Raw genomic sequence first — 23499 nt, forward strand, 5'->3', positions numbered from 1 at the left:
CTATTCTCTCCTTGGTTTAACAGATCAGTTAAATGCTGTGCTTGATATCCTGTCCCCTGTAAATGCAGTTTTGCAGCTGCTACTAACAGTCATGCTTTCATTCTTAGATTTACATAGTGAAAAATACAGCTGCATGTGTCTAATCAACCTTTTTTTCTTCCCCCCACCCTCCCCTGAAGAATCAAGAAGTAAGTAAAGCACACTTTCTAACACATTAACTGAATTTATGGTTTATTTACCTAATACCAGTTAACAATACATGCATTTTCTTATTTTAGATCAAAAATGATTAAAGTGGAGAACTTTGAGTCCTACTTCAAGAAGCAGCAAGCTGACTCCAACTGTGGTTTTGCTGAAGAGTATGAGGTATGTACCCTCAGTGGAGAGAGCTCATGACAAATATTTTTGGAAAGGCAAGTTAGCTTTCCTGTGGAGCATACGTGAGGCTTACTGAAGGGGAACAGAGGGGACCTTTATTATAGAGATTATTAAGCCACATGTATAGCCTTCCTTTCCCTGCTTCAGCTCCAAATTTAGTTGAAGTGCATGATAAACACTTTACATCCTGAACTATTATCTCTACCTGTGAGCTTATAGCATGGCCTGCTGGTCAGAGCTCTCACCAGACAGGATCTCCTGAGTCCTTGCCACAGTCACGCTACAGTTAGCCTAGGGAAAGCTATTTAACTCCCCTGCACTTTGGTTTTTTCCTCGTTTTTGTTTTTCTACACAGCAAGACAGGTCTCTTGCTGAAATCACTGTTTTCTTTAGTGCGTAGGTGTGATTTGCAAACCACACCTGTGAATAGCTTGAAGGAGCAGTCAGAGAAACAGCAGTTATGATTTGCTTAGTGACCATAAATATTTTTCTATGAAATGTGCTAAAGCTCAGTTATTATGGTGCAAAAGACAGGAATCAAGTGTCACTAAGGATTCTGTGTTGTCATGTCTGCTGTTAAAGAATCTCCTTTTTTTTTTTTTTTTTCCCCATCTTCTTGAAGCTATTAATTGACTTTCTTCTTCTTTCCAGATCAAATTCTGTCCCTTTGATTGTACTTTGCAGGCTGGTGCTCCGCCTTGCCTTCCTCTCTGATTTTGCTTCCTTCAGTCCTTTCATGATGTACTTGCTCCCTTTCTCCCTGTAATGTCCACAAAGTTTATGCAAAGTAGTTTGCTGCCTTGGGGTCAGAATGAGTGTGCTGTTGATGTCAGTGTTGTGTATTTCAGCAAAACTGTTCCTGGGCTTTTGAAGCCCACCTCTAGGTTTTAAACACACTACTATTCCAAAATTCTGTATTAATCCCTTCTTTATCAGATTTGCCACTGTCACCCTCCCACCCTGTAAAAAGAGTGGGTTTTGTCACCATTTATCCCAGTTGAACATGCCTACTTTTACAGCAAAGGCCAAGAGTGGTTGGAGCATTTGTCTGTTGCCATCATGTATTTCTGTAAAATTCCTAAACCAGAACCAGGTGCTCATGAACCCTTTTTCTGTTGTAGGAACTCAAGTCTGCTGGTGTTCATCAGCCCAAATTTGCTGCTGAGCTCGCTGAGAATCGGGGAAAAAATAGATACAACAACGTCTTACCATGTGAGTTACTGTCTTTGGTTTTGCATCTTCTACTGGTTGAGTTTTCAGGTGAAAAACCTTGGATTTGGATTTAATAGTACCCAGAGGCTTCAAAGGGGCATTAATGTCATCAATTTTCAAAGGAATGAATTTGGGCTGCTGCTTTCCCAAAATCACTGTGTAAGCAAACCTAAAGAGTTTTCCCTCAAGGGTGTTTTCTAAAGTTCCCAAACTTTCCCTCAAGAAAGTTCCTTAAAGAACTTGCCCTTAAATAATTTTTAATTTTCCGTTTGTGAGAAACTTGCAGTCAGTTTGAAAAAAACAGAGTTTAACAGTTAACTACGGACAGGTAGATGTGCAGAGCTGTGAGAACTGTTAAGACCCTGCTGCCAGCTTTGCAGAAGAATGACAAGCCTAAGCCCTGCCAGGCTGTCTGCGGGCACCCCAGCATAGCAGAGTGTAAGAAGGCATTGGAAGGTGAACAGTGACTGGTACTTAGGGATGCTTTGGAGGAAAAACATCAGCTGCAATGGCAGCAGGAGACAAATCACCTATTTTTCTCCAGCAATTAAAACTGTAGTAAATTTTGTGTTGGTTTAAAAATATATAAATATGCAAAACCAAACCATGTTTAAAAAAAAAAAAAATCTGTGTTGAGTATTCTGAATCTTTATCCTGGCCACCCATTTTTCTGAAGGCTTTCATCATAAAAATTCTAAACTACTGCTATTTATGATTCCTAAAGATATATTCTTATTCTTAAAATGCACATTGTTCTAAAACACCTTTTATTTAAAACTGTGCATTAGATAATACTATTTTGCTGAAAGGGTCTCATTCTAAAATTCATGATTTTCCTTTTTTCTTTCTGCAGATGATATTTCTCGTGTTAAACTTTCAGATCAAAGCTCTGCAACTGATGATTATATTAATGCAAACTATATGCCTGTAAGTCACTTCATTAGTTGTAATGAAATGTAATGTGTATTTTTATGATGTAGACTTAACAGCTCATGCTGATGTTTAAAATTAGCTTTTTATGTCTCATTGATGCACATATGCGTGTATCTACATATATTTATTTTGGTTTTTTGTTCTTAGGGCTATAACTCAAAGAAGGCATTTATTGCTGCACAGGGTCCTTTACCCAATACTATAGAAGACTTCTGGCGCATGATTTGGGAAAAGAATATCTACTCTATTGTTATGTTGACAAAATGTGTTGAACAAGCCCGGGTATGTTTTTATTAAAATTGAACTGTCTCTTGAAGATGGTTGGATCTCTTCTAATTTTGTTGTTACCCTAGTAGGTTGGAGACTGACTCCTTTCTTTTAACAACCATCCACTTACTGGAAGACTGTTTTCTAAATTAAATAAGCCAATTTTTTTTTTTTATTTTTTCCCATTTTGATATCTGCTGACTACCAGAATAGATTGTCTCAGGAGGGTTGTGGAATCGCTGTCTTTAAGGGTGGGTTCTTCTCCCTAAAGAATGGTTTTGGTGGAGCTTCTCCTGCCCTGGGATAGGCCATTGGGAAGGGTGACGTGCTTTGAAGCCCTGCTTCAGGTGGTGTGTTACTTTAACAGTCCATTGTTTCATTGCTGTGTGTAATGTGTGGAACCTTGTAACTCTCTTCTCAGACAAAATGTGAGCAATACTGGCCAGACAAACAATCCAAGAGCTATGGTGACATTATTGTGACAATGGTCTCAGAGGCTGTCCTTCCAGAATGGACAGTAAGGGACTTCACTGTAGAAAAGGTGCGTGCGTACCCCCTCGGTTGTTAGTGTGTAAATACCTACAGAAGTGGTGTATCATATCACTGTGACTTCACATGTCAAGCAACACTGGAATGACAGAATACAATAATTTCACTAAAACTTAATCAAATTCAGAGTTATCTGAGGGAAAAGGATAAGTGTGGCTTATTTTAACTTGAGGCTTTGAATGCATTCGTCTGCTTTCTGTGAAAAGTCTGATTTAAAACCTTTCACACTATTTACTGGCAACAAGACTCCTGTGATATTTATGTGTACGTGTTTGTTCAGGTGCTCTGGCTTCTCACAAGTGTTTTAATAATCTACCTAGAGGTAGGAATGAGTTGCCAGTAGGGCCCTTCCTGTGGCAGAAACGGATCTGCCAGCAAAACCCAGCCTGTTAATGGGAGTTACCAATTGCCCCTTCAGTGATCCTGCAGCTCGTGCTTCCCCGAGACTTGCACCAGAACTTGTGCTTATACAGATACTTGTAATATCTGCTAGACTGAACAATTAGCCCCATCTCTGTCAGCAAATGTAATGCAGCAGAGATGATCTTGGAGTAAAGTGGAAAGTAAAAGGAAATTATTTCCAAATATTCTCTACCAGAGTGGAAGGAAGAGGGAAACTGAAATATCATTGATGAAATTACTGCACGGTTTCTAGCAGGCATCTTTAATGAAGCTGAGCTTTGTCCAGTACCTATGGCAGGAAGCCTTACTCTTGCTCCTCTGAAGCCGGTTTCCTTTTTTTTTTTTTTTTTTTTTTTTTTTGTGTGTGTGTGTGTATTCCTCTAGTCCAACACACCAGAGAGCCACTCGGTGCGCCAGTTCCATTTCACCTCCTGGCCAGATCACGGAGTGCCGGAGACAACAGACCTTCTCATCAACTTTAGACACCTTGTTCATGAGTACAGCAGTCAGAATCCAATTGACTCTCCTACTCTGGTGCATTGCAGGTAGGAAGAACATGTTTGTGTTAGACACATTTTTATCTTGTGTTTTTTTTAAGAACAATTCTTTTTCAATGTGATTTTAAAAAAAAAAAACTCTCTGCTTAAGAACATGGGCTGTTCACCCTGCCAAATTAAAACCTTTGCCCCATGCTTCAGAAACGTAGCAAAGCTATGTAGGTGGCAAAGTACACAATACAGAATTTCATGAGAATTAGACCATCTTTCTCTCCTAGCCTGGAAAACTTAGCTGAAAAAGTTGTGTCTTCAAGTGCTTTTATCTGTAATCTTGTGCAAGTGCCAGGCTGGGAAGCCCGGAAGCATGTCCTCCCTCCCTTTTGGTGATGGTGAGAGCCACCCCTCTGGCCTGCAGAGACTTTGAATGCTGGTGCCACTGAAATAACAAAAGGCATCTTACTGGCTTCACTGGCGCTTCATCGGTCCCCGGTGAGGCGGTGGTTGAGAGAAGGCAGTAACTCTCTTCCCACTGTCATTGCAGTGCTGGTGTCGGCAGGACGGGGACGTTCATCGCCATTGACCGCCTGATTCAGCAGGTTGAAATGGAGAATACGGTGGATGTGTATGGAGTGGTGTACGATCTTCGCATGCACCGACCCTTGATGGTGCAAACTGAGGTAAGGCTGTCTTTCATCCAGCTGCATGTTTTTTCAAATGTGTGCCATAATCCAGGAAGGGTGGACTCAAGATGTAACTACAGAAAGGTAAGATATCAAGGAGCAATGTGAAATTGCTCTTTATATAACTTCCCTCCTTCCTGCCTCATCTACCACAACAGCAGTTGCAGCCAAGGGCTGTAGTACATCCACGCAGTCTCTTTACAGAGTGCTTCGAAGGTAGAACTGGCATTTGCAGCTGGAAAGAATCAAACTCTGAGAAGGATTTTTTTGCAGCTTGTTTTACCCCTATGAGTTTTATCCTTATAGCTGTGAGCCAGAATTATCTTGAGTCAAGTGGTCTCAGTGTGCAGCTTTTGTGTTCTGCAGGAGCACATGAGTCCCTGCTGAAATTATCACTTTGATCCAAAGAGGTGTGTTGGATTAAGTCAAGCTGGTTTGAAAAAGGCTGTAAAATCTCCATCATGAGAGTCTTTTAAGAGGGTGTTAGGCATGACAATAAATTTGATCCTAGCGTTTTACGAGGGGTTGATCAGATCACATCATGAGGTCCTTTCCAGCCCTATTTTCTATGAACTATACATACAACTTCTAGAAAATACTCTGTGATAACATTCAGTGCGGTGCATCCAAGCCCCAAAACTTATATTCAGGAGCAGAATTACTTCCAAAATCAGGTATTTTCTAGAAATGTATCACCCTCTGTTTTTCTCCTATCAGGACCAGTACGTCTTCCTAAACCAGTGTGTTATGGATATTATTAGATCCCAGAAAGACAAGAAAACTGATCTTATTTACCAAAACATGACAGCAATGGCAATCTATGAAAATTTCACACCTGGGCCAGGCTTTGGGAAGGCCAATGGCTACCATGCGTAGCCTGGATGGAACACGGTGTCTCCAGGAGGTGTTACCTGCGCAGAGGAAAGGGAGATGTTCTACTCGTCCGGGGTTGTGTGCAGTGTCTCGTGTCTGGCTTCTCCAGGTCTGTCCGCATTCGAAGATGTGATCTACAGGAGGAAAAACACAATGCTGGCAGGAGCTGCAGATTGATATTAAAAAAAACCAAAACAACAAGCAAAACTATTTAAAGTTAACAGAGGAATCTTGCTTTTTCTTGGGAATTTAACAGTACTGATAGGTGAAATAGCATTTGCAGTATGAACGGTGAACTAGAATTTAAATATTAAAATAATAACACAAGCTTTTTATTACAATTTTATATGATTTCATTTACAGACACCAGGCTTGTGGGCTTTTTTAATATATTTAATTATAAGTTTCAGGAACATATTTTATCTACTGTATCTGGTTACTTAGCTAATAGATATGTGCCTCTGTGATTTTTTTTTTTTTCCTGTGTTCCTTTTTATTTAAAAAAGGAGTACAAACAGCTCCTTCACGTGGACATTTATACTTGGAAATTGTGCCTTTTCTAGTTGCTACTCTAGAAAAAAAAAACAGCAGAGATTCTATTTTTGTACTGAAACTCTTAATGAGAACACAGATTTTTAAATAAGGCTTATGTCAAACTTAACTGTAGTTGCACTGTTGGCAGGACTCTCCAGAAGTTTGGAGGTGAGCTTTGTTTTCGCATTTCACCACAAATATCCCCTGCCTTAATGTTTCGGTGCCTCTGCTAGAGGAAAAAGGAGTGTGGTCTGTCACTCCGAGCTTTAACTATAGTAAAAAAAACCCGAGCAAGTGAATATGTGAATGTGTGTGCGGGGGTGTGTGTGGGTGTGTATGAAGGACAGAATAGCTCCTCCGTGTTCCTGGCTGATATTCCTGTTTTTATACAATTTATAGTGATTTATTTAAAGGTGCAATATATAATTTACTGAATAATGATCACTCTATTCTAATAGAGTTTTACTCAGGTTGGTGTCTTTTTATCATTGTTGTTGTTTTTCCTCAAATATATAAATCTGTGAAAATGTTGAAACTAAGGTTCCAAGTGTCCAAGCACTCCCAAACAGATTAACTGGCTTTACTGTTTCTACCAAAACAAATTGCACAAAATTCTGCTGTAAAGACCAATTTCTCAGTTGTTTCAGCCATTCAAAACTGAGACACATCTTACCTGCCTGCATCTCATTGATCTAATGTAATTGTTTTATAATTATTTGCAATAGACTGCTGCTGTGTTTTAACTGGTCCTTTTAAAAACAGAACAAGCAGAAAACCCCTAGTTGCTGATTTTACAGCAAGTCAAGGATTAGATTGGATTTATTTTTCTGGTACATAACTGTTAGACTTATGAAGGCATTACCAGTGAAGGACTTCCTAAGTAGCTGGGGGGTGTGTGTTTTTTTTGATCTTTCGATCATTGCACTGGTTGCATTGCAGAGGAGTATGAAGTTTATGAATAATGCTATAGAATAGCTATAAAGTGGTGAAAATCTTATGAAGGTTTAATAACCAGAGTCTCTGGAATTCTGCTGCTTTTTTTGTTTATTTTTTGGGGTTTTTTTTGTTTGTTTTAGCAGAGTTGTCAGAAGAAGCTACAGATACTAGGGGTATGTGTGGCATGACAGTGGAACCTGGCAACCTCACAGAATCCACTGTCAGCCGAAGGAAAATGTAGGAATTCCTGGTGCACAACTGTAACTTTACAGATATCCAGAGGAATTTTTTTACAACCTGGTGTGAAACTGGTGTGCTGTGTGTGAGCAAAACGGGAGGACAAACCACAGTGCACTTCAGCTTTTGGTTTTGTGGGGTTGTTATTTGTAGCAGCCACTTGTGGGTTTTTCAATATTTTTTTCTCTCTTTCTCTGAAATACTTTAAAAAATAAATTAAAAAAACCCCACAAGGTTAATGATCCTGCCCAGCTCCATCCAAACTGGCAGTCCATGTAGTGGATCTCTCACCCGGCATTCTTCCTAAGCTGCTGTCAGATGACAAACAAAGATAAACCACTTGGACCAAACAGAACCATTCCAAAGGAACTGGGAGGGAGGAGAGTCTGCCCCTCACAGGCATGTTATTTTTTTTCCTCTGTTAATCTATTAATTACTGCACATCTGTGCAGAGCACAGAGCCAGTATTCATTATTCCAGGTCTCCCAAGAACTTGCTGCCTTAGGGTGGAGAATGCTGTCTTGCTTCAGAAGGCCCTTGTTTTGTATAGCACAGAAGAGAGGGAGATGAATCTTCTACTCTAGATCATGTGTTTGCATTATATTGCAGCAGAACATCAGAAAACTAGCTAGAATGGCATGTGTTTCTGCTAACCACTGCCCACATACTCTTACAGAAAATAAACGTATCTGTCTCGTTGTTTTGATGTTGGAAGCAGGCGCCAAATTTTCACTTGTGTCATCATCTAACGAGTATTCATTTTTAATACAACTGTATACACGTCTTCCCAAAACTGACTCATTGTGAGAAAAGACCGAAGTTTGAAGTAAATGACCTGCTAATCCCAGGTATAGGTTGAAAAAGTTGGTAAGGCTTAAAATGTTGTAAACATAAAGTTGGCCGTAGTGCCGCTGTGAGTAGGTAGGACATGCCTCCTAGGATCTCTGCAGGAAGAGGAGGATTACAGGTAATGAATGTATGGATCTCTCTTGGTCAAGATGACTTGAATTCCTGCAAAGATCTTTTTCCCTGCCTTCTGATGTTCTCTGTGTTATAATTGCCGAGATCTGTCTCTGGTCAGTGTTTTCTCTCACTGTAGCTTATCTAAATCTATCCCCTTTTCAGGCTGAAAGCTCCACAGTGTGGCAGTTGCATTTCTGTTCTACTCTTTTTTTTTTTTCCCATTTGGGGCCTGCTTAAGAAGGGAAAAGTTGATGTGTTTCAAGTAAGTGACTGTTGAATATCTTGAAATGATGTACAAATTTTATTGTTTTCATATTTGTTGTACAGAAAATTTCAGCACATGTCTGTTTTTAATGGTTTGATTTGTTTTTAAAGATATAAAAATAACAATTAAAAAGCATCATCCTAGAGCACTTTCTGTCTCGTATTTCCTTTCTTGGGGTTTTCTTTTCAGTTCCTTTTGAATAAAATTAATTTGCTAAAATACCCATTTCATTTAAAAGGGCTTTATAATGGATGAGGAGAGTGGGCTTCCATCCTCTAGGGTGGCACTGAAGTTGGATGTGTATTATGGTCACTGGGGCTCCCTGCGAGGGTGTTAATCTGTCATCAAGGCTTGCCTGGCAGGACCAGGGCCCGATGCTAATGTGTCCTGGCAGCTGGTGGTTTCTCCAAACGAAGAGCTTGGTACCAGATCAAGGAACAACAGCTTCATCCAAGGTCAATCAAAATATTTTCACTCACTGAAATTGCCTTGGGGGAGGACCAGCATTTCTAGGACTCATTTACTTTCAGAAAAACAGAAGTGAGGACTTCTTATTCTCTTGAAGGACATGTTCTGTTGTCAGGGGGGATGATAGAAGGGGGTGCAGAAATATCTTAGTAATGTTGTAGCTGGCTTCTTGATTACAGATTGCCTGACTGTAGATGCATATGAAATTATGTCAGTTAAGTCCCCTTCTAAAATTCTTAGTTTCCATTCCTAGCTGCCATCTGAATCACTCCCAAGGAGGATCACATGCCTGGAGGGTGATACTGGCTCTCAGCAACTCTCCAATTCATCACGGGGTGCTGACACGTACTGTAAAAGCTTGTGATCCTCTGTGATAACTCTGCTGTGTTTTCTAAAACAACTGCATGGTGAGATGGGAAGAGCAAAGCATCATTGTCTTGTCATCTTCCCGTGGGAGCATGTGTCAGCCACACGATGGTTGTCTGAGGGCTCTTGGTGAGACTTGTGCTGCACAAGAGAAGTTGTGACAATGAACCTCCCGGTGTAGGACCTGCAGCAGGTGACCACCACTGCTAGGGGCAATCAGCCTCTGGGAGAGAGAATTTAGGAAGAAAATTTCTGCACTTTCTTTTTTCCTTAAATCATATAGGTTTGAAATATTAGAACTTCAGTAAAGCCAACTGTTCTGGCTGCCATTTGGAGTGCTAGTGTGTTCAGGTCGGTAGAGCTGAACCCCTATATCTGGAAATCATGTTCTGTACCTGGTCCTGTCACATATCAGTTTTACTGCCTTTGAGATTAAAGAGATGGAGTCAGAGAGGAAAGGACGTAACGTTTCTGTCCTGTTCTTTGCTCGATAAATGGGATGTAGTCAGAAATACTGCTGCCCTTGCATGCCCTTCCTGGCTGGGTGTTATCAGGCAGCAAATGGAGTTTGAAGATGAACAGATGTGAATGTTCTCATGGAAGAGGGTCAGAAATGGGAGCTTGGAAGGGAAAAACACCTGAAAACTTTGCACACTCTGCTTTTCTCAAGCAAAAAGAAAAGGCCTCTTAGCAATGGGAAAGATGCTAGGTCTTAACAGTTCCTCGGTGATCTCAGTAAAATTTAATTACAAAATGCAGATGCAATCACTTTTGTCCAGGGGGAGAATGAGAGGCAAGCAAAGATCAACAGTTTACTTTCTTCTGAGGTAGGTAGGTACAGTGTTCTCCCACTTCTCATGCCCACCAGAGAAGTCACTGTGCTTCCTTTTTCCGGTTAGTGTGGTGCTGCTTCAGGGAGTCCCTTTCAGCTCTTCACATAAGACCTTGTGTTGTTGAAACCTCTGGCTTTCAATGGTTCCATTTTCAGCACTTTGCAGAAATGTTCATGGACTTGGTGCCAAAGTGTCTCTCTCCAGTGTTGTGCTTCGTTCTATTCTCCTTCCTCTTGGTTTGGGCAAACTCTTTGCCCATGCCAGCCTCCTGCCTGCGAGGGAGGAGGAGGCAAACGAAGCAGAAATCCTGACCTGGAAGCACCAGGAGCAGCTGCTTCCTGCCTGCTCTACTGGCAGAAGGGAAGGAGCCGTTTGTACACCTCCCAAGAGGGAAAAGCTGGGAGCCCCTCTCAGACTGTTTCTTCAATCTGAAGATTCAGGATCCAGGCTGGTGGTTCTTCATCCCTGTTACTTAGCAGAACTCCATTTATTCATTCAAGTTGCTTTTCCTGGGTTTATTTCATTTAAAATTAATAGACATCTCCTGACAACCAGCACAAAGCTAGCAACCTAGCCCCTCTCACTGAGAAAAGGCAGTCTAGTCTGATCCAAAGAGAGTTACTTTAACTCACATTTTACCTCTAACTTTCCAAGTGACCAGGGAAAAGCCAGATTCCTTGGAACGATGTTCTGGATGTAATGCTAGCGTTTCATGAACAACCCTAGTATATTAATAGTGCTTACACAAATATTGCTAGGGACAGAGTGCTCTCTCCACACACCATGCTACGTCTCTGCCCTTGTTTCAGTGCAGGGCAGGATGGGCAAGAAGACACGTATCCTCTGTGAGAGATTGCTGGACTCGTTTGTGTTTGGTTTGGTTTTGCCTAGCAATTTTGCGCTGTGGTGCTTCCAGTGTTGGGAATGTACTATCAGAAGGAAAACAGGCTCTGTGATAAAGGCTGATCTAATGTCAGCTCTGACTAAGGTATGTATGTATGTATCTACCTAAAAGGCAACTGCTGTTTCTCCAGAAAGGAAATACAGCCTGTTCATTTCTGCTGTAAGCCTCCAGATGGCACATGATACCGCTGTTCTTTCCAGGGAAAGCTTTTCCTGCCAGGCTGCTCGCTTTTTCATTTCCTTCCCAGGCTCTGATAACCTCTCTCCATGTGCTGTTTCCCTTCCTTCTCCCCATGCTGCAGGTGCAAAGCCTGTCCCCTCCAGCCCAGCCTAACGTCCCCTCCGGCCCTGGCCCGCGTCAGTGGTTAAGCCTAGGCCACCGTGCCTGCATAAGGCTGGCTGCCGGCTCCGCGGGGCCTAGGTACCTCCTGCTCATCTGTAGTCTTGTACACTCGATCTTTTTTCAGAAACTTAAGTTCAGCAATAGCCTGACAATGCCAAATAGTCCTTTGTTTCCTTGGAAAGTGCTCTTAAACTTGAGTCTTAATGATGCCTAGACATTTTCTGATGGTGCATGTAGTCCAAAGTGTAAGGGCTCTGGCTCGGACCAGCCTGGAGCTGGTTTTTCGGCGCTGTGGGCTGTGTGCTCATTTCCCAGCTTATCAGTCTGCTCCACAGATGTTTCCAGCAGCAACGGATTTATAGGATTGCTGAACACAGTGCAGATACATCAATAAAGACAGCAAACAATGGCGTGCTTGCTCATACTGCTCAATATGAATAACAGTTAAAAGGCTCTTTCAGTTAATGGATTTGTTTATGTGTGTGTGTGTAACACTAAACCGTGATTCTTCCATGCTGTTTTTTACATAGGTCCTTAGGGAAGTTTTAAATGCACCTTTTAAAGCATCCGGCAACATCTGCTGCGTTACTTTGGCTTCTTCCATCTCCAGCCTGAAATACAGCATGCAAAGCTCTAGTGATAGATCTATATATTTTTTACAAGCACAGCTATAATGGGGATGGGCGTGTGAGGGAGCTTCAGCAAATGCTCTAAGCTGCAAATACATCTCCTGAAAGATGTATCTACAACTACCCAGCTGCTTACAAACCCCCTCTGCCTTTGAGCAAGGAATAAATCAAAACTAGAAATAACACTTCACATCCAAACTTCCCGTGCTCGTATATCAGCACCGGTCCCGTGGAAGCTCTGCTCCGAGCAGGGTTGGGCCGGGCTGAGCGGCTCTCGGCTGCTGCCCTGGCCTGAGCCACGCTCCCAGCGCTGAGGGTGACAGGCTGGCTTGGCACGTGCTGGAGGAAAGCCGAGCTCTGGAGGACAGTTACCAAAATACTGAGAAAAATTTCTGAATAATGAGGATCAATCAAACCTTTAAAACCTTTGTAATTTAATAATAAGCCTAAAGGTATTGTTTTTCCTCTGCATGATGATCTTTTAAAATGTGACTGAGATGCCAGCAAAATAGATTTCATAGTGGTAGCTGCAGCAAGACCATCAATATTTTCATTTGTCAAGCTCACTGCCAGGTGCCAGGTGCCAGGTTAGTACCAGTCATGTTATTCCTGTTAAGACGCTTGATGTTGCCACTTGGTATTTTGAAAATGATCTTTTTAGGGTTTTAGAAAGCATTGCCTTTAAAAAATGCCACCAAGCAAAGATTTGAAGAGTCCTACAGTACCTGAAAATAATATTTCTGGGGAATTTCTTTCCGTTTTATTTTTTCACCATTTGGACATTTTTTTAAAGCAATTTAAAGATGAATGTTGACTGTTTCAATCAGGATTTGAGAGTATATTCCATTTTTGTTTCTCTAAAATGTGTTTTGTAGTCAAGGGGACTGAAATACTGAGAAATCCAAAGAAAACACTAGTTTCAGTCATAGGTGGAACATGACCTTATCTCTGCTCCCCTACCCTTGCAAGTCGGATGAGAAAGGGAATGGAGGCATACCCAGAACAAACAGCTTGCACAGGGACCTTGGCAAACTGTGCTCACTTTTTTTTTTTTGAGCAAAATCAAGCACCCAGATAGAAAATGGTGGGACAGAGAACAGGGAATGTGAATATATATGGATGCCAATCAGTAATATCCCTTTAAACTTTCTGCAGATGGTAACCTGAGCGGTCTAGAATTGAAGACAAATTACCCTAACACTGATAGCTCTCCTATAGGTCGATTTGGGTATTGAAATAGGTCAACACACAGAAGACATGTATTTTTGCTACAGTATTCTCTTATCTGATTTATAGATTTGAATTAGGGCCTAATTCTAAGCAGCTGTGGAAAGTACATGCTTTTTCCTGAAGAGCGTTGCACTGAGCCATCCATCATGTGTATTTAGGTGTTCAACTTTCCGTTTCACAGACAGAAGTTAGATTTTTCTTAAATTTTTTTTTTTCCTCTTGCCAAGTTATTCCAGTGTGATGTAAGCACGCATGGCTGGGTAGGCTGAAATTTTACAAGTCAGTCTGATGTTATTACTGATGTTATTACTGAACCAGAGCCTTAAGGCACTCTCAAAGTCACTGGCTTTTAATGATATTAAAGTATGTGGAAGTATTATTCTATAGAATATGGTCAATTGGTTCCAGATGAAACATTGTTGTAGTCGCAGTTTATTACAGAAAGTAATCAATATGTTGTAAGTGCTTTTACTAAGTAGAGCCAGAATCTATGTGAAAACACAGCCACCAGCACCATGGTCTGCTGAGGCTGCGCTCTCTGTGCTCAGAGAAAACACAACACTGCGACTTTTCCTGGGATTGGATTTTCACTCTGTGAAGATTTCAACTTTCAAGGACTTTCCTATTAAGTTTATTTTGGAAAAAGCACAGTGGCTCCAGAGGAGTCAAGCTGGCTGCTTCCTGGGCTGGGGACAGAGCTGCTGAGGAGGGAAGGAGAGAGTTTGCAATCAGTGATACGACCAGAGGCAGGAGATAAATATAATCAGCAGCTGAGTGAGGCACAAGACAGCAGTGTGAGGAGCATGGTCACCCTAACAAGCAGCATTTGCAGTTATCTACCATTTTCTGGACTTCTTAGATACAAAATTTTTAGGAGACATCTGAAGGCAGTTTTGAAAAAAGTTCAGAAGTAGTTCCTTTCAGGAAAACAGGTGGAGTGGGAATAAAATCAGAAGATTTGTGGGTGATTCTGTGCCTGGACAATGAATGTTGGCATCATTAACAAAGACACAAAGTCACCTATGAAATACCCCAAAAGGGACCAGCAGAATGAATTGCCATCTTCTCCAGCACCTGCGTGGTGGGGCTGAATCGCTTTCCCAGGGGCTGGGGGCAGCAGAACACGCTCTTGCTGTACCAGAGCCAAGGGGCTGTGGTGGGGAAAATCTGCATGTTTCGCTGCAGGTGTAAACTGCAAATGTTTGCAGAAGTGAGGCTGTGGTGCCTCTCTTCTTGCTTCACACAACAGACAAGGGGAAAAATAAAGCATTTCCACATAGTTAAATAATTCCATTGCAACGAATATAACGTCTTAATAACCTGGGACTGTACCAGAAACTAGCAGGCAAACAGCAGGGTGAGATTAGCGTGGAGTCTCTCATCAGCCTCCATAGGGAAGGCATCATGCTCCAAGCTGACAGTGGCCTTTTAACTTTGCTGGCATGTAAGGAAAATTCTTACATGCTAATAGTCAAATTACGATTTCCCATGATTGAAAGGCAGGAGCTGCTAAGCATAACGAAGTGAGTTTCCCCTGCTCACTAGGACATCTGCCAGTGCTGTGATCAAATCATGGCTTTCCTTGGCCCACAGTCAGGAGCAAACTGCATATTCTTGATCAAAAGCGCAGTCTGCTTGGGTGGAGATGGTTTAATTATTGGTGACAAATCTGACAAAAGTCCTTTGAAGTGACAGTCTCAGGATGGCTCAGTATTCGCATATGGGAGAATCGATTGACTAATTACAGCAATAAATAACCTCAGCAATGAAACTGAAACATAAGGTGGGGGGGTCGGAGCTGAGCAAAGTCACAGGCAGCAGGGGTGAGGGTGCCTGGCTAGGGGGGCTTCCCGGTGCTAAAGGCTGTGGGTGGGGGAAGAGACACTTGGGGTAAACCGGTCATCTGAGGACGTGCCTGGCTTTTTTGTTCTGGTTCTTGCTATGCAAAAGCAGCTGAGGGGCCAGCCTAGGAAGTCGCAGTGGACAGAGCAGCATTTCACTGTGGTGCCTTGCAAAGGAGCTGCCAGGGCTCTGTCTCCCTGTCATGGGCCGGTCCCCAGGAACAGCCCAGGGCCCGCCGTGCCGAGCAGAGCCACAGCACAGGAAACCAGGAGATACAATAGTGCTGCAACAGATGGGAAAACCCAAAATAACTCGTTCAGTTAAATGAAATGCCAACTACTCCTAAGTAACTTCACAGCAAAGGCAGAAAGCGAACAGAAAACATGGTGGTGAGTAGGTCTTGCTGCACCTGGGCAAATCCCTCTGCCCTGGAAGCTGACTGGTTTAGTTGCAAGGAGGGGTCTGTGGGCAGCCTGTGTACACCTGCTGTCTCCAGTCCTCCCTGCTCTAAACCAAAACCAGGCAGGCATCCTGAACGCGGCCGCAGGCCTGCTGCCTGCTAACGGGTGTGGGGAGGAGTCTTCAAAGGGCGGAAGTTGCAGCACCCAGATGGATTCCCCTTTGGCAGCAGATGAAAGCTGTGTGGTTTCAGAACAAAGAGCTGATTTTTGCACATAGGAAATTAAGAGATCAGCTGAGTAATGTTATGCAAGGTGGAAGGAAAGCCTTAAAAGTTAAAAAAAGCAAATTATACTTGATGCATTTGCTGGTGATGCTGACTGAGGCGTTCTGTGCTAACTAAAGTTGCAATAGAGTGGAGGTGAGGGCGCTGGGCCAGCAGAATGGTGGTGACAACAGATTTATACCTCTTCTACACTGCAGCACATCACTGTTACTAAAAGGAGGAGAAAGGGATTTTTTTTAACACAATTCTATCTGTGGCTGTTTGGAAATGGGGGCTGGAATAAAATGCAAGAAATAGTATCTAGTACTTAAATTACAGAAACCAGTAATAATTTCTTACTTTTCCTCTGTTTGGCTGTGCCTCTGGACTTGCATGCTGGGAACCTGACTCAGAAGGACCAGACTGGCATCAAAGGTTTTCTTCTAAGGAGCCTTTCTTCATGGCTCCCATGCATGATCTTGTTGAGCCCATACTTGAGTTAAAGCAAAATTCCTGTGGCACTGGCAGTTGAGAACAGCTTCTAAGATACTGCCTCACAGAGAAAGCTACTGTGCTGTATTAATACCTTATTCCACGGGTTTAAACATGAGTGCCCTGAAAACAGTGGACTAAACACAGAGGTGGTACTACTATGAAAGCAAAGATGGATCTGCCAACCTGAGGGTATGTACCTTGAGATGCAGAGATAAGGAGAAACTCGAGTGTGCTGGAGAGAGTGAAGCTCACAGGGAAATTGTCCATTTTGTGTTGCCCACAAAAACACATACAGTAAATCTAAAGAAGAATAAATAGTGGAGAGACAATCGTAAAGCTAACAGGAGAGAAAAGAACAAGTGCAAGGCTCGTAATTTGATAAATAATAATATGCAGTGGGTTGACCTCAGCTGGCTGGAGACCCCCACCCATCTGCTGTCTCACCCCACCTCCCCAACGGGATGGGGGAAAAAGTAAGATAAAAGAGCTCGTGGGCCAAAATAAAGACAGGCAGACTGCCTACCAATTACCATCATGGGCAAAATGGACACGGCTTGGGCCAATTAAAATAGGTTTGGATAGTGAGAAACAAAGACAAATTAAAACACACACACCTCCACAACTTTTTACCTCAGGCTCAACTTCGCTCCTTCCTTCCCAACTCCTCTGCCCGGGGAGGTGCAGGGGGATGGTGAGGGGGGCAGTTGCCAGCCATAACGGTCCCTCTCCGCCCTCCCTCCTCCTCACACCGTCCCGGCCGGCGGGAGCGGCGATCCCTGCTCCGGCAGCCCGAGCTCCCCCTGCCCCTCCTCTCCCTCCGGCTGGCTGCCGGCAGGGCTGTTCCTCACTCCTGGCTGCCTCTGGGCCCTTTCTGGAAACGTCTGTCCAGAGGCGCCACCGGCTTCATGGACAGGCTGGGCGGTGCCCTGTGGGGGGGAACCGGCTGGAACCGGCTGCCCCCTCTCCTCACAGCGGCCGCCCCACAGCTTTGCTGTTGCCAGTACCCGCGCACCAACACCCGGCGTGGACCTTCTCCTTGCCACCAAGCTGCCATTAGGTCCAGGCTCCTTGTCCGACCTGGCCGCCACATCCAATCTACCCCGGTCCCTCCATTGCTCAGGAGAGGAGAGGACAGGCATAGCCCTGCAGCTGTCACACAGCCCTGAGGCGGTGCCCGGCCCTTGTGTCACCTGGCAGGTACGTCTCCCTTCTTCAGATATGTCCCTCCAAATAGAAATGAAGATGTCGCTGAGAGATACAGAGAGTCCATCCCAGGTAAGAGTGCCCTCAGGGCCCTCCGGGGCTGGTGTCAGGCCGGGGTGGGCAGGAGGGGGTGGATGTGGAGGCGGCTCCTCAGGGCCTCCCGCCACTTTGGGGGCTGAGGGGAGGTTGTTTCACACCTCGCATCAGGGTTTCTGGGGCACGCGTTGGTGGCTGCACCACACTTTTTGGGGGTACACCGGGCTCTCCGCAGCCCACAGCACCTGCTCGAGGGGCTGGAGGGTTGTTAGGGAGCCTACAGGGAGACTGACATTTCCAAGCATCAGCCTCCTGGTCTGACACAGTGCTCCTACGCCTTCCCGAGGTCTGAACCAACCCAGTCAGTAAACAGGCAGGATTTTGGTTTCTCTGGCAGAAGTTAGCAATGCCCAGAGCTGGGCCAGGCTGCAGGCTCACACCTGAGAGCTGGTGGTGATGAAGGGCTTGAGTTGATGAATCATGCTGATTGATGCTTGTGCAAGTGGAAGGGGAAAGGGGGTGAGGGTGGAGGGATTCATGAATAATTAAACACTGAGATGGAGCAACATACATAATGCATGATAAATTAGTCCAAGTGCAGCAGAGGAAGCACGGGTAAAGTTTGTTTCAAAAAGCATAAAATGGGATGTGACAAGGTATTTATGCCAGAACAGCTGTTTGCTAAAATTTTTCATTTATTTATACAGATTTCCTCCCCCTCGCAGTTAGAGGTTCTGCCTAGAGTGGGACAAAAATTGGCAACTGAGCTGGAAAATAAATCTGGTCCCTGTTGGGTCCCAGTCCAGCACGCTCCCCACCTGGGAGATCTCCCGCTTAGTACTAGACTTTCCTACTTGATTAGCTGATGCAATATTTCCCGTGCTGAGAGTGGGCTGGGTCATTTGGGCTGCAGTTTGATCGCAGTTAAGGTGGGTAGGGTAATGCTCGTAATTCCATGGAAACAGAGAGGCCCGTGTTGACTCACTCTAGCCTTTTCTGATCCCAGTTTCCCCAAATGTCTCTTCCTTCCAAACTGTATTTGCTGTTATAACATAAATTATTTATATTTTAAGAGGTTACAGTCATTACAGATGGTAACGAGGCTGCCAACCAGAGGGCATCGACTCTATACTGCAGTGTCAAACTGATTTAACGAGGGGGTGATGTAAATAGAAACCCAGTCCCCTCCTTTTTTTAAACAAACCTGGCAGGTCTGTTTGAATTCAGTGTTCCTGTAAATAACACTAAAGGCCAAAAGCTGCATTATTAGACTTGCAAAATTGCTTCATCTGAATCAAAGTGAGTCTGAGCAACATGGTTTTTTTTTTTCCCCCACACTTTAAAACACTTAAGGTCTCCTTTCCTGTGTTAATGAATAAGCTAGATATTTGTCATGCTAGATCACAGGACACCAGAAAGTGTTTATTCCAGATAGCTGGTACAGCTACTTTGACACACAAAAAGCCCACCTTTGACAGAGCTGGCTTCATCCCTTTTACTCATCATGGGCTGCAAGTGGAGTAGGATTGGGTGAAGCCACCAGGAGCTGAGCACTGAGCCTTCCCTACCAGCCCTGCACCCTTCACACGAGGGCTTACCAAGACACCAGTCCTTTGATCTTGTCTGCTTCCAAGCTCTGCCCGCTCCAAACAAGCCTTCCCCTTGAAGCAAGGGCCACTGGATGACATGCCTGCTACCCCACCTGCTACAAGAGAGGGTCTCTTACTTTTCACAGGTGTAAACAATACACACAGAAATAATTTTCTGTTACTCTCTGCAGGCTGCATTTTTCTACTCTAGGACTGATGCATGCTTTCTGGTGCGTTCTGCAGTTCTTTGCCTGGGATCGCACTTGGATTTCTTCATGTTTCTGGAGTTCACAGATTAGTACCTTCAAGCAGAGACTCCTTAGACTTGAGGGGGAGGAAAAATAGTCTGATTTTTTCTTATACATGGTCTTCCATCATTCCTTGTTAGAAAGGGTAAAACTATGGAAAGTGACACTGTCCCGCTGTCACCTGTGCCCAAAGTAGGTGTGAAGGCTTGAATATAAAACAGCTGTCCCCACAAAATCAGTATGTTCTCTTTAAACATTGAAGTCATCTGTATATATGAAAATGTAAGTATTAAAAAAAATGCAAATACTGAACCCATAAAATATGCAAACCCAGAAGACTGCTGTTAAAAGGCTAAGACTGCACAGCCCCCTCACTGAGGACACACAGTTGCAGCTGAATATTCGGGTGCTGGAAGGGATGGGCAAGAGGGAAGCAGCTTTTGATCTTGTGTTACTGGGAAGCCCAATGCAGTTTTAACAGCCTTAGCTGTAACTACAAAGATGTGCTTCAGCTCCTTGAAGTGTCATAGGCTTCCTGCACGCTGCTGGGCTCTCCCAGTAGCAAGAAACTACTTTTCCAGAAGTAATGCCTTACTTCACAAAGCCACGTGAAGGACAAATGCACAAAGGAGAATAAAAATGTGCTATGGCTAGGCAAAGCACAGGCATGCTATGGAAACTCCTCAGTGAGCAGATTCAGCAGGTGAGCAGCATTCTGCTTTTTTCTTTTTTTTGGGGGGGGGTATGATTTTTTTCCCCTTCAGCTGTTGTAATGACTCACTGATTTGCGTGGTCACTCATGTCATGGTTTTGGAAAAGCTTTGAGCACAGGATTGTGATGATGAAATGCTCTGTCAGCTGTCTCTAATTCAATTAGATTTTTTTTCTTTTTCTCCCTTCTTCCTTCTAGTGCCTTAATCTAGATGGGCCTTACCACTTTAAAAGTAAAGTGGGACACAGGGATGTGAGAAAGAAAAGGAAAATTTCTGAACTCCCTGCCCTGTTCCAAATTAATTAGAGCCAAAACCACCTCAAATATGTGTAGAAAGCAGCTTAGAAAATGCTTTCCATTACTGCATTTAAACACTGAAACTAAAGTTTATGGTGAATGATAAACCAAATCCTGCATTAGCAGCTCTCTGTGCAGTCTGACCACACTCCAAATACATAAGAGGAGAAAATATAAGTATTTACTGGTTTCTGTGCACAGCTTGCAGAATGAATCAACCCAATGCTTGCCAGTGGGATGGGATATCAGCATAGCTGCCTGGCTGACCGATTTTTCTTTTATCAGCTGTATGAAAATTAAGCCTGGAGGCAGGCTGCTGTGGTAGCCTGCTTGCTGTCCCCCTCTTTTGTATGCCACTGGTGTGGGCCCTGGGCTGCTGCTGGCTTTGTGTTCTCCTACTCACTAAGGTTGGGGGGGGTCCTCACTTGCTTGTCATGTTTCCCTTAGTTTCCTTAAGATGACTGCTTCCAGTACATCTATGTCCTGCTCCTCTTTGCAGCCATGACACTGTTTTGCTAAGCTACTACTTGACAAGCCTCCTTCCACAGCACCAAGACCCACTTGGAGGAGCACCCAACATGTAATTGCGTTCAGGGTGGTGTGTGCTCCCTGCCCGGCACTGCCATTGAACAGGCAATGTGACAGTGTACAGTGGCTTCAGATGAAACCCCACGTTTTCCAAAGATAGCAGAAGATCCCCAGCTGGAAGAAAAGCCTGTGTGAATTGGCGTGGGTCTATGCCAATTTACATCAAAGGAAAATCCAGATCATAAATGCTTGCACATGCAGCTTTCTAAGATCAGAGTACAAAGTCCAGGCTGTTGAATTCAGTTAGGCTGAGCCCCTGTGCTGTGTGATTTTAGCATACTGTGGCTTTTTAGCCTCTTTTCCAGCTCCTCCAGTGTAACACAGCCTTCAGAGCTCTGGGGGTTACATCTTTGGCTTGTGGTGCTCCAGAGGGCTGTAGTATCAGCATGTAAAGAGAGCAGAGGTAGCGCTGTCTCACATAAATAAGTGAAAATACATCCATATAAAACTAGGAGATTAAAGGCAATGGCACATGAAAGGGAAAAGTTGTCATTATTAATGACAGTCTTGCTGACCCTCTTCTAATACAACTCTTTTTCCTTACTATTTGCTTTTTCATTAAGAAACCCCTCCCTTTTCAAGGTGTGGTGTAGCTTTTTGCAAAGTCTTAACTTTCCGAGGGGTTGTCTGCACTACAGGCAACTTTGTCCTCTAGTACATGTACGTGAGGGTAAGTAATGTTACTGGTGAAGATGGGATGGTATTTGCTTTTCACTTGTGTCAGGAGAGTGAAATAAATGTTGCTGAAAACATGGGCCTTGGCCTGGACTGCCCTCAGGTCTGGTGGCAAGTCAGCTTTGCAGATGAAGCACCTTGGTGCAGAACTTCTGTGGAAATAATTCCAAATAGTTTTTACCTCCTAGAAGTTAGGAGAAGTAAATGCCAACAAGGGAGCAACACCATGTGCAGACACCGCCTGTGCTTTTTCTCTATTAGGATTTCATAGCAAAATGGGTTATCTGCTGTCAAAGTACACATTTTCAGACTGGCGACATATAGGCCTGGTCTTCCTCATAGTGGTAATTTACAAGTAAAGACCACTTAAGGCCTTTCCTGGCCTGCTAACATGCGTAACTGCAACAAATGCCTTGTCATCTTTAGGATTTACTGCAGGTTAGCTAACACATACTAAGACTGACTTTTTTTGGTCTTCCTAGCAAAGGCAAGACCTAAGGTTTCCTGCATGTCCCCGGATGTCAGCCAGCTCCGACTGCACCTCTGTGGAGTCTTGTTGCACGCTGGGATATGTTGCTGCTGCCGTAGGACTGTCAGAGTGAAATCAAGGGTTCTTCCGAACGACAGTGAAGTCCAGGATGAACGCGTGGGTCTGAGGGCAGGATGGCTTCACACTGCCACTGCAGCAGGTCCAGCTCTGGAAGATAAAATAGAGGTAAGATTTCACTGGTCTCCACACTGCCCACCGTGAGCAACGTCCCTGTTGCTATGTTGTTTGAGCAGTAATTCCCACCACCCTACAAAGCTAGGTCTGGTGTGGTACCCCTGCTAGCAGCATGAATTCGTGGCTCCGGATGTCGCTATATTGCTTCCCAGCACATGAGGCACCTGCTTAACTGATTTCTGTACCCTTGTCAGTGTTCAGAATAGCTGTGCATCTATTTTAGCCAGGCAAGTCAAGTGCAAGTTGTTTTTCATGCAGAATGACTGTGTACAGCAGCACAAGCAGGGGGAAGCTGGATTTTTGGAGAGCAGACCCTTAGTATGGGGCAATATGCTCGCCCGCAATCTGATGCTGATTTTCTTCTTTATTGGCTGCTCCTGAGTCTGCAGCCGGAGGAACGGTCTCCTGTGGAACGGCAGCTTTAGACAATTTTATTGGCTGATGAATCTGATCTTGCCTGGCCACCTTCCAGAAACACTGACTTGCCCGAGATGAGAGTGAGAGGAAGGTTGCTCTGCCTGGGGCTGTAAAGCAATTGTTTTGAGACCAACGTAACACCCATGCCTTGCTGCACCGTAAGTATATAAAGATAGGTCCGTATACACACATATATATGCGTAAAGTGCTTTATAATATAATTGCTGACAATTAAATGTGCAGCTCCTGTGGACTGTGCCTCGTTTGCTGCTTAATTATGTGAAAATGTACTTGGTAAATTGCTTGCTGTCACAAAATGCTCAATTAACTGTTGCAATGATCTAAGTTGAAACACTGCATTTGTCTCCTCCTCTGATTATTTCCTGTGCTGCAAGACATTGATGTAAGCTTTCTGCCATGAGAGAACAAAATACAGCTGCAAGACGTTGATATTAAAATGTTTTCTTCGGCTTTATTCTTCTGCTAGTGGAAACTCAAAATGCTAGAGCTG

The 23499-nt window shown here is 43.8% G+C and overlaps 1 protein-coding gene across 2 annotated transcripts in view; it reads left to right on the top strand.

Annotated features, from left to right (window-relative positions):
- PTPRJ (protein tyrosine phosphatase receptor type J) overlaps window positions 1-8874 on the top strand; it is a 75572-nt gene extending 66698 nt beyond the window's left edge. The window contains exons 17-25 of one of the 2 annotated variants that reach the window (XM_074841947.1): window positions 180-188; window positions 279-366; window positions 1500-1590; window positions 2444-2517; window positions 2671-2805; window positions 3212-3331; window positions 4126-4286; window positions 4780-4915; window positions 5636-8874. In XM_074841947.1, coding sequence (XP_074698048.1) covers window positions 180-188; window positions 279-366; window positions 1500-1590; window positions 2444-2517; window positions 2671-2805; window positions 3212-3331; window positions 4126-4286; window positions 4780-4915; window positions 5636-5794 — 973 coding nt within the window. In that variant the 3' untranslated portion in view covers window positions 5795-8874. The remainder of the gene's footprint in view (window positions 1-179; window positions 189-278; window positions 367-1499; window positions 1591-2443; window positions 2518-2670; window positions 2806-3211; window positions 3332-4125; window positions 4287-4779; window positions 4916-5635) is intronic. The other variant, XM_074841948.1, reaches the window with a different exon arrangement.
- The last annotated feature ends 14625 nt before the right edge of the window (window positions 8875-23499 follow it).

Source organism: Strix aluco, chromosome 16, assembly GCF_031877795.1.
Source record: "Strix aluco isolate bStrAlu1 chromosome 16, bStrAlu1.hap1, whole genome shotgun sequence".
NCBI classification, from domain to species: domain Eukaryota; kingdom Metazoa; phylum Chordata; class Aves; order Strigiformes; family Strigidae; genus Strix; species Strix aluco.